This window comes from Podarcis erhardii (assembly GCF_964252035.2).
Source record: "Podarcis erhardii genome assembly, chromosome: 6".
Lineage (NCBI taxonomy): Eukaryota > Metazoa > Chordata > Lepidosauria > Squamata > Lacertidae > Podarcis > Podarcis erhardii.
This window is the reverse complement of record NC_138510.1, coordinates 51087925-51105696: the sequence shown is the minus strand read 5'-3', so window position 1 is coordinate 51105696 and position 17772 is coordinate 51087925. Positions and strand designations below refer to the sequence as shown.

General features: G+C 43.3%; 1 protein-coding gene and 1 long non-coding RNA gene across 17 annotated transcripts in view; one reads left to right on the top strand and one right to left on the bottom strand.

Moving 5' to 3' along the window:
• The window catches only part of LOC309343745, a 52278-nt gene that overhangs the window by 18469 nt on the left and 16037 nt on the right, over positions 1 to 17772 (top strand). For 4 of the 5 annotated variants that reach the window (XR_014157372.1, XR_014157373.1, XR_014157374.1 and 1 more), the window contains one exon: positions 1477 to 1565. This is a non-coding gene — a long non-coding RNA (uncharacterized lncRNA). The remainder of the gene's footprint in view (positions 1 to 1476; positions 1566 to 17772) is intronic. The other variant, XR_014157375.1, reaches the window with a different exon arrangement.
• Positions 8854 to 17772, bottom strand: part of PTPRF (protein tyrosine phosphatase receptor type F) — a 523498-nt gene continuing 514579 nt past the window's right edge. For all 12 annotated transcript variants that reach the window (XM_081865454.1, XM_081865450.1, XM_081865456.1 and 9 more), the window contains 5 exons: positions 13658 to 13784; positions 12726 to 12851; positions 12185 to 12339; positions 11743 to 11878; positions 8854 to 10405 (listed from right to left, as the gene is read on the bottom strand). In XM_081865454.1, the coding sequence (XP_081721580.1) occupies positions 10337 to 10405; positions 11743 to 11878; positions 12185 to 12339; positions 12726 to 12851; positions 13658 to 13784 (613 nt within the window). In that variant the 3' untranslated portion in view covers positions 8854 to 10336. The remainder of the gene's footprint in view (positions 10406 to 11742; positions 11879 to 12184; positions 12340 to 12725; positions 12852 to 13657; positions 13785 to 17772) is intronic.

The window sequence follows — 17772 nt, the reverse complement described above, 5'->3', positions numbered from 1 at the left end:
AACTCTCTGCCTTGCTTGGGTGGCAAGGCCTTTTTAGTGTGCCTGCTTTGGGATGTGCTTACAAGAGCTCATAGGAATTCAGATGGGCCTGTGAGATCTTGCATGAGTATCCTAGAGCCATCTGAGTTCGCATGCGAACTCACACAAGCATTGCACAGCTGGCCTTTCCTCACAAGCAAGGCAGAGAGCTCAAAAGCTCTTTATGCGCCAGGTAACCCAAGTGGAACCTGTGTATAATGAGCTCTTAAGCCCTCTGACTTGCTTGGGGGGCAAGGCCTGCTCAGTACACCAGCTCTGGGATGCTTGTATGAGCTCAGAACAAGCTAAGGACAGGCTTGCTCTTAAGATTCTATAAATATTAAAGATAGAGTAACATGCATCATCACTGGGTGTGTGTGCAAGGGGAGCTGTGGAATAGGAGAGAGGAGGATGCGGCGTGGGGTGGTCTGTGTGCAAGAGAGAGTTTGAAAAGGACAAAGGAATAGTTAGGTGAAATGAGTGATTAATTAAACAGAATTAAATTAATACACAAACACACATACTAGTTATTGAAAACAGTAAATGGCAAGCATAATCTTAGGGCACATTTTCTGCTTTCAGTCTGACAGGAGAGAATGTCTCTTTTAAAATGATGTCATACATCTAAAAAAGTAGGTGGGTTTGCTCCAGAACTATTGTTTTTACTCATATACAAATATAATAGATGAGCAGACAAAACATATGATTAATTATTCAACTGAGTGAGCTGTACCAATAAACTCACAATTTTCAGATGCTTGCTCTCTTAACAAAATTATCCAAGCTGTTGTCTTCTGCACATATACCAAGGAATCAGCTCTATTGAATAAACATATGATTGCACTGTCAGTTATTAGGTTTTGCTTTTGGAACTAATAGTACATCTATGTGTAAATGTAACAGTAGAACAACTAAACAGAAAGGCACCACATCCAATTTTCCATACCAGGAGGTGGCTTTTCAGTGAGGTGGTTTGGAATAGTTTCAGAACAGTGCCACTTTGAATATACAAATCATGCTCACTAATAGCTAATCTCTCAGTGCATGAGTCAAACTGGAAGAGAGAACTGATAATGCTTAGCTAGGGGTTTGAACCTGCTCACACTTCCACTTGCTGGCTTTGCTGCTGCTGCTGCTGCAGCAGCTGCAAACGATAGGTTTTTTTTTAAGGCTGCTAATAGATTTTTCAAAGGCTGCATATAACTGTTTTAATTGTTTCACTTTAATCACATTACATATTAATATTGTATTCTTCGTTCTGTAAGCTGTACAGAGAATGTATGTTGATGGGTGGTCATAAAAATAAGGTTGCTAAATAGAGAGAAACCTATTGAATATTGGGTGACTTTTGATAACACGAGCGATAGCTAAAGCACTGTCTTCTAGAATCCTGCTGAGACTAAGGCAGCTGCTTTTCCACCTGCAACAACATTGCTTCTTGTTTCACTGCAGCCCCAGCAGGTGTATCCAATTGGTATAAATTAGCTAAGGCACAACAGTAGACCTTTGCTTGATACAGCAGGAGTTCTGAAGCTGAGGTTTGCAAGGTAAGTGCTGCTTTTTCCTTGTTCTGCTCCCTGTGGATTTTGAATTTAGTCACCTATAGGAAACCATCTGAAGCAATGCATACCATGTGGGTTCTCATAATAGTCAGTAGTGAGCAGGCTGCAGAGAGGGATGAGCTAGGGCATACAGCTCAAGTCATGCAAGACTCCTTGTATTTCATGGGCAAATATCATGGGTCAGGCTGTGCAGTCTTAATAGTCTACTTGACTGCAGCATATTTACACCTGAAGGACAATTGACAATGGTCCCCCACCCTGGTCCTGGGTTAGAGAAAGCATAAAAAAAACCTCATACTTAATGAGATGGAGAGTGGGCGGATGCAGACTCTCAGCTTCTGAACTGCCACACAATTATTACTATAACAGATGTACAGCACAAGAGGCATGTTTTTTAAATGCTATACTGAACATTTAAGTTGCACAGAGGGAAGGAAAAAGGTCAGAGGTTAGTGATGACAGTGGAGGAGGAGATAGCATGAGGTTGTACTGATTCTAATTTAAGAGACTGGTGCTGAAGAGGGAGAAGGAATTGTACTATTGTCACCTGTGATTTATTGAGCCAGGTTTCTGAAATGATAAGTGTGAATGGGGGCTTTATTCCAATACAAATAGCAGATCAAGACCATGATCTGGATTGGAACCGTCCTGGCAGGCGGCCTGTTATTCTTTAAAAATATAAACACATCTGCTAATATTGTAAATGGTACTGCATTTAGTCTGGCCCTTAAGATGATTTTGGATGGATATTAGATAGTCCTAGTTTAATAGCTCAATGAATAGTTAGGACAACAAAATGTTAATCCATGTTTGGAAGCGTGCCAGCTCTTTGTATAAATTGCTGGAAGCATACAGCAGGTTAAATCTTTGTGCTTTGCTTTCTGGAGACTGTTGGCTGACATCTGTTGGAAGAAACAGGGTGCTGGACTGGATAGACTTTTGGTCTAATCTTGCAGAGATCTTAGGTTCTTATGAAAAAGTGAGCGGTGTTCCTCACTACTGTCTCTTTTCCTTCCTACTCTTTCTGCAATGCAAACTAAGGTGACATAAATAACAGCTAAAATGCACAAAATGCAGCTCATTTTGCATTTTTTGCTGGAAATTGGATCCTGACAACCTGAGCCAGATGCTGTTTCTCTCCAGTCTTAGTGGAGCTTTGTCCCTGGCTTGAGTGGATGATGTTGCCCTAAGCAGCTATTTGCTAAGTTTTGGTGATGAGATGCCTTGACTGCACATATTATTACACAATGAGTGTACTGAGTAGGGACATTAAATTGCCTTTAATTGGAGCTTGACTTCTTCTGTTCCTTTTGGTTGCTCTGGCAACTAAAGGCAATTGAGTCTATGCCTGATAGTTAATGAGGGGACACTGCTATTCTCAATTCCTGATGAATCATTATAGCACTTCCCCATGTGCCACAAACTTTGGCGTGTATCATCTAAAAGCCATTCTTGATTATGACCTACAGTATCAGAATGTTCCCACCCTTTCCTCCATATTTTCTTGGGGTTATGGATCTGAATTTCACATAAAGGCCACCTGAGCTTTTATTTAAAACTGTCCCCTTATTCTGCAGCCTTCTCACTGATCTTCACTTGCTGGCTCTGTCAAGCCTTTTTAAATTTTGATTTCCTCAAAATGTCCTCCAACATCACTGGTGCATAGGGTGCATAGGTAGAGGTGGGTGAATAGTCCTACAGAGGAAAGGTTGTGTGTTTTCAGTTTGCAAACTGAAAAGCTAACACATGCAGAACTCAAATCTATCCAGCAAATCAGTTTACATGTGGGCTAAACTGAGTTTGAATGCCAGAAAAGATTATAGTGGAAGGAAAGACCTGCCTTTCTTGAGCAGGCTAAAGACTGTTTAATTACCCAAAGCCACTAGAAGATACTGCTCCTGCTGGCTGATGTCTTCATATATTTCTCCCTTCAAGTAACATTGTTGTTTCCCCTTTACTTTTTAGTTTTAATACAGGGATGGGGGACTTGTCATCCTCCAGGTGTTTTTGGACAGAGGCAGATTTAGAGGAGTGCAACTGGTTTGGCTGCATTGGGCGTCAAGCCAAGAAGGCACCTCAACACTGACAAATAACAGAAGCCGAGAGGTGGGAGGGGACACCAAATTTTGATGTCACAGTTTTAAAGCTCAAAGTCCTCCACTGTTCTGGACTACTGTTCCCATCATCCCTGGTCTTGCTTTTTGGGCTCATAGGTGTTGGATATTTGAAGGGCTACAGGTTCCCCATGCCCGTTTTAAAATAATATGTATAAGCTCCCATCAGGTACAGGCCTATGAATAGCTGACGGCCAAGGCAACACAGCACTGCTGGTCTAAAGACAACTCCTCCCTCTTGCATTGTTTAGAACTAGTAAGTTAAGAGACACTCCCAAAAAGGAAAGCTGAATATGTCTTTGTTCTGTGGCCACTAAGTGATCTTGAACTAAAGCCTGGTAGAGGTGTTGGCAGCAGGCTACTGAGACTTCATTTTTGTGTCTACCTGTTCAAATAGCAGTGATGGCAGGTAAAATTTTGACTTGGTAGAGCTGCAGTTCCTAACCCTGCTGTTTTCATCACAATAGGTCTTGTACAGCACTTACTCATACCCTCCAACATGCCCCAGAGGAAAACTGGAACACACATATTTCTTGTGAGAGCCAGGTGACTTGAGTAAAAGCACCCCACCCCCAAAATGTGGTTGTTTTTTTAAGGCCATGTGACTCTCATGAGAGCACGGCACCCCAAAATGGGATGTCTCACTTAAATCAGGACAGTTGAAGGGTGTTATTTAGGAACATGTGCCATTACACATGTGCAGAATGTCACAGTCTCATAATCTCTAGCCCCATCCCCCTGTCAAGTATTCTTTGCACATCTATGGACAAGGAAAGAGCTTTCATGTAAGAAGGCCTAAATATGATTTTCAGAAGATTGACTCCATACCTTTTATTTAGAAATTAAGCATTAATTAAGATATTCCTTCTTCCCCACCCAGTTATATAAGAAACAATATGCACCATAAAATAGCTCTTGCTAGTTCACATTGCTTGTATCATGGCTATGGGACTTATGCTACATTTTACTGAAAATGAAGCCGTGTGTAGGAAGGCTAGAGAATTTTGTTTTTCAAATATCAGAGCAAAACTCCAGTATTAAGTATAAAGCATGTTCATGAGTTTACTTGGTTAGAAGATTCTGATTGATCAGTACACAAAGGCTGATTTTTCATCTGATAAAACCAGGCAAGAGAAATTCCAGCTATACTTGATAATCACTTTTGGGTAGGTTTTGCCCCTATATTGTGGCAAATTGGGCACAACTTCTACCAAGTCCTTTTTTGAATCTGCATCACCATAAAAAAATAATCACCTGCTGCCTTTTAATTCTCTTCCTCTTGTGCACTATCCATAGGCATCTCTGCAACTACCTTAGTGCTCATGTAAAAAACAATAGTAGTTGCAGGTCTTGTACTTTTACCTTTTGAAGTCAGGAACATTAGGTTTTCCCATTTCAAATTATAATCTGTATGGGCAACTGGGTGGAACAAGAGCTTGAAACTGACCTTCCATTCCCATTCCTCCACCCCTTTTAGTTTCAGAAGAGGAAGTAGATTTACTTGCAGAACTGCCTGCCACCTTTGCATCTAAAATATTAGCTGCAGTCTCCAATTTGAGGCATCAGCAAAGGAGGAAAATTATAATTCTTAGATTACGGTACTTGGGTGAGACCTTCCCTGAAATAGTGTGTCCAGTATAGGTCACTCTGTTTAAGAAAGACTGTTTTTAAATTGGAACAAAATTTAGACAATATGCAGCCTCAGTTCTCAACTGCATGCATTCTGTGTTACACGAGAAGCTGGAAATGTTGGGCCTGTTTAGCTGATGAAGTAGGAGTCTGAGAAGCACTGATTAATAGTTAACATGAACGGTACTAGGACTGAAGCCTTGTGATCAACTTCTAGTTCCCATTAGCTCCTGCCAGCATGGCCAGTGGCCAGGGATGATGGAACTGAAGTTCAACAACGTCTTTGGGAACACAGACCCCCCCCCCCCGTATATACAGCCTACCAGAGCAGTTTGCAAAAGTTTGAAATGTTGTATGTAGCAATAAAAATACAACAACACAGAAGATGACTGCAAAACAAAAGAGCACTTAAGCCAGATAAACCCATATCCTAAGTCAAATCCAGACAGATTTTTTTTAAAAAAGCCTTTACCTGGCATGGAAAAGATAACAGAGATAGCAGCAGGAGGCAGATTCCAAAAGCAAGATGCTGCAAAACAAAACAAAAATCATATCCCTGATCACTGTATAATTGTGCAAAAAAGCACATCATGAAGATCTTAGGGTGAGCAGGCTTGTTTGGCAGCAGGTAGTCCTTGAGATACCTAGGCCCTGTAAGCCATTTAGGCATTTGGAAGTTAAAAGCAGCACCAGAAATTGGCTCCAGAAACAGACCTGGGAGCTAAGACCGGAGAGCTATGATGTGGCTAACTGTGGTTATTCAGGAAACTATAGTCTGTAGATTCTTAAACACACTCTATTAGACTTATTTCAGGGCTGAAAACAGGTAGTGAGGATTCCAGATTGAAGGTGGTTGACCTTCATGAGGGGGTCAACAGTAGAAAATGAAAATCTGCTCGCTCTCTACAGGAATTTTGCCTGTAAATATACATAACAAGAAAACTTCCAACATGCTGGCATAGCTTTCCTACAACTTTTGCAAGTACAAAAAAAATTAATTGATTCTAAACAGTGCTTATATAGGAAAATGTACCCGCTTTATAGGGAGCATCAGTCAAGCTATGTGTGGCTTGGCTCATTTTCTTGAGATTTGCATGGCTTTATTAGAAACTTCCCAAACGGTTGCCCCCGCCTCTTGTGCTGTTTCCAGATCTTTTAAGTGGGTTTATGCATGTATGAAGGATCCTGACTAAGGGGAGGTGATGATCATCTTAAGCTGCCTTTACTTAGTAATTCAACTAAGTTTTACTTGGAGAAGACACATGAAAATTTATGAATATGACTTAAGTTAGGTCCATTAATTTCAGTAGGTCTGCTCTGAGTAAAACTTCATTGAACACTACCCATGGCATTTACATACAGTAGTACCTCTGGTTAAGAACTTAATTCATTCTGGAGGTCTGTTCTTAACCTGAAACTGTTCTTAACCTGAAGCACCACTTTAGCTAATGGGGCCTCCCGCTGCTGCACTATTTCTGTTCTTATCCTGAAGCAAAGTTCTTAACCCGAGGTACTATTTCTGGGTTAGCGGAGTCTGTAACCTGAAGCGTCTTTAACCTGAGGTACCACTGTACATGCCCATAAAGTAGCTTTCCAGATCTTTGGCAGTGGAATCTGGAGGAAAAGGGAGCGTTAAGTTTGTTTCTCAGGCACCTGTATTACCCCATGAATAATTTTGCACTTAGCATGGTGGATAGTTTCCAAAAAAACCAACAACATTTAAGTAAGGTTTGTTTCCCTTCTTTCAACGTGGATGCTATTCTCTTTCTCTCTGATAGCAAGAGGCAGGCAGTGTATTAGTGTTGTGGGAGAGAAGGCAGAAGAGACCTCCCTTATCCAAACCCTTTTGTGCCCTGAAAACTTTTGCACAGGTTTTGTAGCTGCAGTTTTGTGTGTAGCTGCCTTACAACAAAGGAAACACAACTTGCTGTGTGGAGCGGCAGTAACTTTTCCTACTGCCCCACACTTTCTGAGAATACCTCCTGTTTGCATAAATGTAGTATGTGCATAGGGTTGTGTGCATGTCTAGAACAATATTAGGATAAAGTTTGGCATGTAAACATGGGGCCAAAATGCAGATTTTTCAAGCTGTTAAGTGATGCTTTGGACAGTAAATCCCCCCCTTTTTTTCAAATGGTTTGTAAATTTAGCTGGGGGCAGGGGGGAAGATGGTGGTAGCAGCAGCAGCAGGGAGGTAAGAGTGAGGCTCACTTGGGTGATGACTATGTGGGTGGGCAGGTGGCGCAGCCCTGCTTGGCTTTGGTGGAGGGGTGCACTGGCAGTGTTGGTGGCTTGCTGGCCCTGGGTGCCAACAACTCATGCTACTGGTGGTATGATGTGGGATGTAATCCACTGGGAGCAGTCAAGTACATTACCTGTTTTGCCTAGAGTGGTCATGCAAGGGATGTTGATCCAGTCAGTCGAACTTCCTGTTCCCTCTTGGCCTGGAGCATCCTTCCTTGCATGTGACTAGTAGATGGGTGTGACCTTTCCAGACCTGGTAAAAGGCCAAGTCACGCAGCCACCTCCCCTTTCTTCAATCTTCTTTTTCATCCTGCAAACTTCCTGATTCACCTGGACTGTACTGCTAGCTGGCTGCCAGCCAGCAGTCTCCCCAGGTTATCTCCCATATGGGGTAAACCTGTTTGTACATATTTGTAACTTTAAGCCTAAAGCCTGCCTTCAGGGATCACACTGTGCTCTGCCTGATCATGAGTAAAACTACTTTTTGTTACTTATGAATAAGACTATGGTGCCTTTATTCTTTTAGGAGGGATCAAAGAGGCCTTACCAGGGCAAGCCAGATTGAATTGTTTATTGTCTTAAGAGGCTCAAACGAGTCTGCAACCAGTTTTCTGCTGCATAAAGGGGGAATGTACTCTACTAAGTGAAGAAACTTGCTAGCGCAAGTTAGGAAGGAATCAATATACAGTGGTACCTCGGGTTAAGTACTTAATTCATTCCGGAGGTCCGTTCTTAACCTGAAGCACTGCTTTAGCTAATGGGGCCTCCCGCAGCCACCGCACCGCCAGAGCACGATTTCTGTTCTCATCCTGAAGCAAAGTTCTTAACCCGAGGTAATATTTCTGGGTTAGCGGAGTCTGTAACCTGAAGCATATGTAACCCGAGGTACCACTGTATCCCCTCCTGCCACCCTCAACATTCCCATATATGACACGTGTAATGTATTACAAACAGCAGCACTTCCATACTATCCTATCAAGAACGCCGTATTCTATTGATACATCATGTAAGTGCTATTGTTTCAGCAGCCAAATTGTCCATGTGGAAATGACACCCTTCTTCGGCTGAAAGGTGAACAGTTCCAGCCGTTCCTCCTTTTTCTTGTCTGTGTGAGTGGCCAAGCAAGAGCATTTCGCTTTCACAGAATTTTGTTTGAGTTCTGCTTTCTAACACATGGACAGGTAGGATTCACTCCCACAGAGTTGTGGTATTTTGGAGCTCCTGCCAGGGTAACTACAGGTTTATCCGCTAACTGGCAAATAAAACAAGACAGCAAAACGAACATGTAGGAAACCTGATTATTCAAATTTATTAACATCAAGAATTATGCAATGATGCTGTAGATTTTTATTAACAAATAGAAAACAGACTGTATACAACAGTGACCCCTACAGCACTATGCTTTCACAAGGTAAAAATGAATGTTCTCTCCAACATCACCAACCCAGGATTGTTGATTTCAATGTAATTTGAATACATTGGATAATATAGTTAGAGACCTTTCCACCACCTTTATTTATAGAACTATGCACCTGGGAGAAGGCTGTAATCTCCCTGCCTTTAGTGCAAGTGAGAGAGAATAAGGAGTATTAATATATAGTACCGTTAAATTAAGTCCAGTAGCCTTGCCACATTGGTTAATTAGACCATCCTGTCATAGTGAAAAATACAGCATTCTAATGACTTTTAAATGTGGTACAGGATAGCAGAAATTATAGTTACACTCAGCCTCTGAGAACTGAATTCCTTACCTGAAGAATCCCACCCCTCCCTCCCTAATAGCCAAGGCACCCCCATGCCGGGGTTGTTTGTGCAGGAAGGCTTGACTTCCCAGAGTTGTGCTCTTTCACCTTGGAAGGTTCTCCAATGCACTTGGTTGGCCACAGTTGCCTAGGCAACAGCACCTCAGGATGCTACTGGCACAGAAAGAACTAAACAAATGTGTCGGTCAGGTCCCTTTTGGGAACTTGATTTTTGTGCGGCAAGGATGCCACATTTCCCCCCCATCTTAACAAGAGAATCCCAAGCAGTGGGTCTCTCCCTCAAATGGAAAGTTCATAAGGGATCTGCTGACAAATATGAGGTCACTGGACACATGTCAATAGGACCAAGCATCTAATAGCTGCTGGAGTCCCACCTGACAGACAGGCTTATGAATAAAAGGCTTTAGAAATAAGCATTAAGTTGGCTTCAGCTCTGTGAAATTGAATATTCTACAAAGGACTGAAGAGGGAGTGGAAGGGTCCCAGAGCTGTGAGCCAGCCACTAATATTAACCTGGGGCTGCCCGAAAATGGGCAGCACCACCTTGATTGAGACAACAAAAGAGTTAAGGGCGGGGGAAGCAAAAGGAAATTCAAACCCCACCACCTCCATTCTTCTGTTTTGCTTGAGCAAAACATTAAGACTTGCAAAAGAATTTTAAAAAGAAAAGATATAAAAGACTAAGTTTAACTATTTTACATATATAAAAGATCCCATTCCATCCACCCAGTGACTCTCACCATGAAATGCTGTCAAGGGGAGGAGGAGGAGTGGGGGCATTAACAGAAATTCATCTGGAAATTGGAAACGCTAGAAGCTGGTCCCACCTTTGGCGCTGTGGCAATGAACCCAAATACTGTGGTCAGAACTGGTTGGTCATGGGGAGGCTTGATGCTGCAACAACAGCAGCAGCATCTGCACAGAAGGACTAACAAATGGGCGGCTGGCTGGGAAGAACCCGTCTCTGCTCTTGGACATTCCCGCTGCAACTGGCTGAAAGCGCTAGTTACGTTGCATAGTGATCGAAGCTGCCAAGGTACTCCAGTGCAGCCCTGTAGCACAGCTGATACTGGTCCTGGAGAAGAAGGAAGAGAAATGGGATAAGCAAAAAGCCTCTAAAGGAGACCACCACTTCTATCACATCATGGTGCAAATACCTGCAAGCGGACTCCTCCACCTCACTCTAAAAGAGGCAGCTGGCTAGCACCAAGCCCTGCATCTAATGTAAAGAGGGGCCATTTTGCTCAGATTAGTACAGTAAGCTTAGATTGGGAGTGAAGTTCCAGTTAAACTGCAGGTGGGAGAGCAGCAAGCTGACTGTATGGGAAACCCAAGTACTGAATTTTTACCAATGTAATTTACTCTCATGGTGCACCAGTAAAATATGTCCTATATAAAAAGGAGGATGAATTATGGATTTCTGCTCTCCGTCTCATGACCCATCCAACCACTGGTTCTGATATCCTTGCACTACACGAAGAACATGACAGAATCAAAGGTCGCATTGATCAGGTGAAAGAGAGGCCAATCCAAGCTGCCATCAAGTTAGACCAGAAAACAGCATGGGTTCTAACCAGAAGATAGCCACTGGCCATGTGTAATCCTTTGCAAATGCTTGCTGGCACTGTTCTTTTGCACAGTATAACCATGACTACCTTTTGGGACTAACCCAGAGTGGGGTTTAACTTATGGTGAGAAATCTTGGCTGGAAGGCGCTCTGATGTGGCTTCATCAGTCTTGACCGATCCAGCTGTCTCACCTTTTTAAAGCCTTTTACAGGCTTCAGAAGATGCTGTAGATACTAGTTGTGCCAGTCATAGCTTAGCGTAATGCTGGTGGTCAACAAAAGAGGTTTAAAGACTGTCTCAAGGCAAATCTAAAAAAATGTAGTATAAACACCAACAATTGGGAAACACTTGCCTGCAAGCACTCCAATTGGAGAACAGCCTTTACCAAAGGTGTCATGGGCTTTGAAGACACGCGAACTCAGAATGCAAGGGAGAAATATGCTAAGAGGAAGGCACGCTTGGCAAATCCACACCGTGATCAACTCCCACCCAGAAACCAATGTCCCCACTGTGGAAGGACGTGTGGATCCAGAATTGGCCTCCACAGTCACTTACGGACTCTTTGTTAAAACTGTGTTTATGGAAGACAATCTTACTCGGCTATGAGTGATCGCCAAAGGAGAAGATTGTATATACCCTATATATCTCATAGAACACATCAACATGGGAATGGGGGCAAGAGGCAAGATTGGTGTCTGCTTGATGTGATTTATATGGAATATGCCTACTTACAGAGAAAGTTACATCCCTTTTCCATACTGAAAGCAAGTGAAAGCAAAGTTTTGGTCCTAAATTCTTGCCCCCAGTCCTCTGTGCAGCAGCAAGCATGTGGCTGGTGGTTTACCTCTGTTTGCACCATGGCTGGTCGTTGTGTCCTCAAGGTCTTCACAGTCTGGAACATGTCAACTACGCCCTCATAGCGCATGCGCTCCAGTACAATGCTTAATGTGATGAACACCCCTGTGCGTCCGACCCCCGCACTGCACATAAGGAAGAGAGAAAGAGACACAGTGAAAGGGAACTGAAGCATCAAAAGATCACAAAGATCAAAAGAAGCTCTCCCAAAAGCTAAAATATCTCTCTACAAGTGCCACAAAGTTTTTGTGTGCTCAAAACTACAAAGCAGAGATTTCCCCTGCCTTTTACCAAGGAAATGGCTTCTATACCTAGAAAGGTGAGGCCATCTCTGCAGTAGTAATCTAGCTTTCCCTGATGACCCCAGCCTCCTCACCACTGGCACACAGCACCTAGGCAGCTTCCATGAACAAGCAAACAGCAGAACTTACCTGCAGTGTACAGTGATGGGCCCATCCTGGCCAAACTGCTCCTTGGTTTTATGAACTTGCCCAATGAAGTCAATGAAGCCCTCTCCAGTTTTTGGTACTCCCTGCTCAGGCCAGTCTGTGAACTGGAACTGCCGGATGGTTCTTGACTGTCCATCCTAGTTGTGGTGAAAGGGAGATATAGTCACTGCATCCTCTCAAAACACACGGCAGCCTTCATGGTCAGGCCTTTCCTACTGGTGCCAGAAAAGCCTTGAGGAGGGGAGGCCCAGCCGACCTAAGCAGATTTCTTTTGCCCCTTAGTGAGTATTTTGTTTTATATAGCAGGGTGTAGTAGATATATACACAACTGAAATCCATGCTTCTGCTTTCCAGCTGTCTCAGCCACTTGACACACAGTAACACCAATGCAGAGGGTGATAAAGCAATGGACAATCAGATGCACATTGAAGATAAAGCCCTTCTGTCCTGTGCTACTTGCAATTTCTGAGCAGTAATGGGAAATAAATATTGGGGAATTCAGGGTAGGCTGTGCAGTACTCACCCTGGCATCAGTGACCTTGAACTCACGCAGAATGTACTGGGGCATGTTGTATTCAGCCATGGGATCCACCACAAAGTACTGGTACCGAGCAGAACGCTCTGCTGGCCAGTACTGGTGGCATTTCTCCTGAAAAGCAAAGGAAGAGTCAGAATTGTTACAGTCAAAATGTGTGATGTGACTGAAGCTTGAATATTTTAGAGTGAGGTGCCTTTTGACATCTTGTCCTGTTGGGTAGTACAATACCCACACAACTCCATGCTCTAATATGCGCAGCAAGACACTGATCTATTTCTTCCCTCCTGCCATGATGTGATTGATTAGACTCCCCTTGCTCCTGCACGCCTCCATTTCCCATGACTTCCTGATTAGCAATCAGCCTGCCTCTTCCATGCCAAGTTACTATGTAGAAAACCTCAGTTCTAGCCCAAATGCCCCTTTTTTGCGGGCCAGGGGGATCAAGTACATTGATGGTTGCAGCTGGAGATGAACGACTCCTGCAGATTGCGTGCTTGTTGAGCATACATTCTGATTTATTTAAATAAAGTTGACAAGGAGGTTATACAATGCTCAGCAATCACCTGATTTGTTTGTGGAGAGGTTATATGACTTCATGTCAATCAGTTGTTATATTTCTGGTGCATTTTCCCACCACCACAAAAAAGTCTTTTTTGTTGTTGTGCAAGAGTTTTAATTCACTTCAATAGCACAAACCTAAATTTACTCGTATGCAACTGAGTCCCTCCCACAAAACAGTTACAGTCTGAAGACTTCAGTGCAATGAGCTTCACCTTTAGCAGTGACTGCCGTCCCCTCTAGCATTAGGAGAATGAAAGCAAAATATTTGCTCTCAAGACTGGGCCGTACACCTGGAATCTCACTGGAGAAACAGCCCCAGAATAGACATCACTTGGTTGCTGAGGGTGCTAGCTTACCCGCCCCATCTCTCGCAATTTGGTCAGCATCACCACAATGGTAGAGTTGTGCTCCCACAGCATCCGCCAGAAATCCTCTGTAGTTTCAGCAAGGGGTCCCTGTGTGGCAATGTAGGCCTTTTGCTGCCTGCAAGGTATCAAGCATTTCAGAGTGGTAGATGACTGACACTTCTGGGATGGAAAGGAGATCCTTAGCAGTTAGGTCTAGAGAACTAGATAAAGGGCTTGCTGGGGGAGGAGAGGAGGACTTGTGCCACAAATCTGGATCTCTGATAGCATCTAGCTGCTTTCTTCTGCAGTCCTTGCCCACAACCACCTGTTCCACTATGAGATCAATAAGGCTATCAGAGGTCCCTTGATGAAAGTAGAGTATTAACACAAAGGCACTAAGAAATTAGCCAAAGTTACTCAATCTGAGAAGAGGCATATTATATAAGTTGGAGTAACTAATGTTATTACACCAGTTGGATCTTCTAAAATACACATGTGGGGTGAAATATAATACCAGAGTAGTGCTACAACAATTACAAGCTTTTTGTAAAATTGTGTGAGTTCCTTTGAAGTGTGCAGGAAACACTGGTATAGGATGTGTGTTGTACATGACCCCAAAGGGTGCAATTTCTGCCACTGCAAAACTCTAGCTACAGTAGTGAGCAAACCCCGACATATGCTACCAGTGAAGACAGTGAATCCTGTTTCCACAGTGATATGTAGGAAAATAAGTCAGAAAATTGAAAAGAGAATCTGTGCCATCTGTATTCTACCACTATGGGGCACTGCAGATCCTTGAATATAGTCTTAGGCTCTCAGCCTTATCCACTCTCATTTAATCTCTCCACTGGTGCTAAAAATTAATGAATCTGTTGTAGGACAGCTGTAATGTGTGGGACAGAGATGGAAGCTGTTCCAAGGTGGATTTATAAGACATCATAAAAGGCAGGGGGGGGGGGGGAGGTGAGGTGGCAGAAACAAAGGCGCTAATAAAGATGCAGCTTCAGAGCCGTCTGTAGCTCCTTGGGCCAATTGATCTCTTTAGATAAAGTGGAGAACGATTGCTCACTTCAAAGGGAAGGACGGGAAGAGATAAACAGGGGCCTGCAGGGACGGTTTAGGTAGGACATGAAATGCTACCACCTGCTGCTTTGGCACACATTTTTGCCAGCACCCCCTCCCAACCTTAGCAGCTCTCTTGCAGCACCAGACACATGGAGGTGGCCGCTCTAACACACTCTGGGCACTTGCAATCTGAAGCAGATAAGTGGCCAGGACCTCATCTGCTCTTCTGTTTCCAGCACAGCAGCCTAGAGGCCTGGCATCAGGCTCCTGTTTTGCACTGAAAAGCCTCCCCATGTTGCTGGACCTCTGCCATTCAAATGCTCTCCTAAGATATCTTTTGCACTACCAATTCACAGCTGTTTTTGTAGGCTCATGGGGTGTCTCGGAGATGGGGGCAGGGAGTAAGTTATAGGACAATGCTTCCTTTGCCCCCACGCAGAGGGTGCAGCCCTCCTCAATGATCCCCAAGTCCATTTTGGAGGCAGATTTGCTCTTCCCCTGTATAAGACGGTTTCTTTGCTTTCAAGTGACAGGATGCATTTCAGTTGCTGTTATTGCAGCACTGTGAACAACTTTGCAAGACAATCCCATTGTGGGAGGTGAACTGTACAGTTGGTTACCAGCAGTATCTTGGCTAATGAAAAGCTGAGGATGCAGGAGCCAGTACCTGTCACCCCCAGGCTAATAAAACCTGAGAGGGAAAAGGTAACTTCTATCAGGATCCCAGGCTCTGGGGAATAGGCAGCTTGAAAAAAGCCCCATGTTTGCTAATGAAAGGCTACTGTCTGTGCTCTTATTGAAAGACAGAGCTGTCCAGCTTGTATTCAAATTTAAAAGTAATTTATATACTAATAAATATATTTATAACTAAATATTGAACATAACTATTTTATTAATTTATTAGATTTCAGATGATAATTCTAAGATGCCTATTTAAGGATGTAAGCTTCAGTTTAAAATTATTTTAATAGGGAGACTTCCGGCGTACCGCGATCTCAGTGCAAGCAAGGTTCTTACCGGGAGGGGAGAACCTGAGCTATTTTGGAGGGTGGGGGCAACTCCAGGGCGCGGAGACCCTCAAAAATACTTCTGGAGGGTGTTCAGAAGGTCTGGTTCCCGGCACGACCAGGAGAAAGATCGACCCAGTCGCCAGGTAGCCTCTAAGAGGTGAAGAGAGCGGCGGAGAGATCTTGCAGGTCGAGGGACGCCATTACCTACCTCCAATTAGCGAAGCCCTGAGCCTGCGGAGAAAGCGGTCCGTTCTCAAATCAAGAACTCCGAAACGAAAGAAAACATTCCAATTTGGTGGTCAAAAGACCAAATAACAACAAGGAAGTCTCGGAGCAACAAAGAGGAGTGAAAGGAGTTTAGCTGGAGATCGAAAATCAACCCAGACGCAGCACGAAGCCAGTGTGAGAGGAAAGTGAAAGTGAGTTGCCTTGGTGGATAAGATAATTCCTCCCAGTCCTCCCCTCAGGACAAAGGGAAAAAATTTGTGGTGTACTGTTACAGAAGGAGGGAAGGAGAGAGGCCAGGGAAAAATATTTGGAGTGAGGCGTCCTTGGTGAAACGGAGGGGGGAAGGAGGAGAAAAGACGCTTCTTTGCTCTCTGTTCTGTGCGATAAACGCAAGGGATTCCAAAACCGGAAGAGAAGAATCTGCCGCCATTAGAAGCCTTTGAGAGTGAATCTGGTAATAGGTGGAAAGGGGAGAGGAAAAAAGGACAGTGATATACACCAGCGGAACCACCATACCGTAGGTGATTTCCTCTTTTTTCTATTACTGAGGCGCTTGACTTCTTTTTCTTTTGCTTTACTGGACTGGAACATGAAAACCGGAATTTTCAAATATTGATTTACGTGAAAGATTAAAAACAGAATTAAGATAAAGGGACATTTTAGAAAGAAACTGGGACTGCTATCTGTTTATGAAAGACTGAACTGATATCTTAGAATTATAGGGGAGAGCAACGTTGGGAGAGGAGACGCCGAAAAGCTAATGTTAAATTAAGGATCTGGCGACATCTAGTGGCGAAATGAAGACTGTTTAATTCTTTGACCGGTTCCCCTTCCCCTTCTCTCTCTCCCCTTCTCTCTCTCCATCTCTTGTACTCCCCCTAATTGTTTTCTATCTTTCCCTTGCTTTTCGGTTTTGCGATCTCTTTGTTAGTTGTTTTTGAGCGACCACCCAGCCTGATTGGAGGAAAGAAGACCAGCTGATAGAAGAATAACTGGACTGGGCGGAAGAGGAATTTGAAGGACTTAAGGGCAAAATTCCTATAGTGCCTACGGTGATTATAAGGAAAATATAAATAAGGGTTGGACAACTCAGGAGGGTCAAGGACAGAAAGTCAATATAATAAAGACTGAGAAGACTGATAGATATAACAAAAGGGTTAGAAAGAAAAACGGAGGGAAGGCACCACAAGGGAGGGGTGGGAACGCAAAAACAACAGGATGTCGCATACAGGAAAGAAGGGAACAAACGGGGGAAATCCTAGCGATAGAAGGGGATCGAAACAAGAGGTAGATTTTAAGACCGATATTTTGAAGGTGCTTGCTGAAATCAGACAGAGTCAAACTAATGTAGAACATAAGTTAGAACAAGTAGATAATAGGATTGGGAGATTGGATAAAAAGATGGATGAGACAGTAAATGAACTAAAAGGCCAAATAAAAGAGATATTTAGGAGAACGCAGCTCAATGAAGAAGGATTAAAAAGGACTAGATCGGAGTTAAAAGATATTAAAAGAGAAAAGGAAAAGATGAAAGCGGAAGTGATGGATTTAAATAAGGCACAGGAGGAGATGAAGGATATTATCGCAATGAATGAATTGAGGCAGAGGGAGGTGAACTTAAGATTGAGGGCGGTGCCAGAGACACAAAATGAAAATGTCAAGGAGAAATTAACAAAGGAGTTAGCGGAATGGATGGGGATGACAGTCGAGGAAATGGCCAAAAATGTGCAGAGTGCATTTAGAATGCGGGTCAGTTCAACAAGAGTAAAGAAATATACAGGCGATTGCCTGATAACATTTAAGGATAAAGAAATGAGGAAT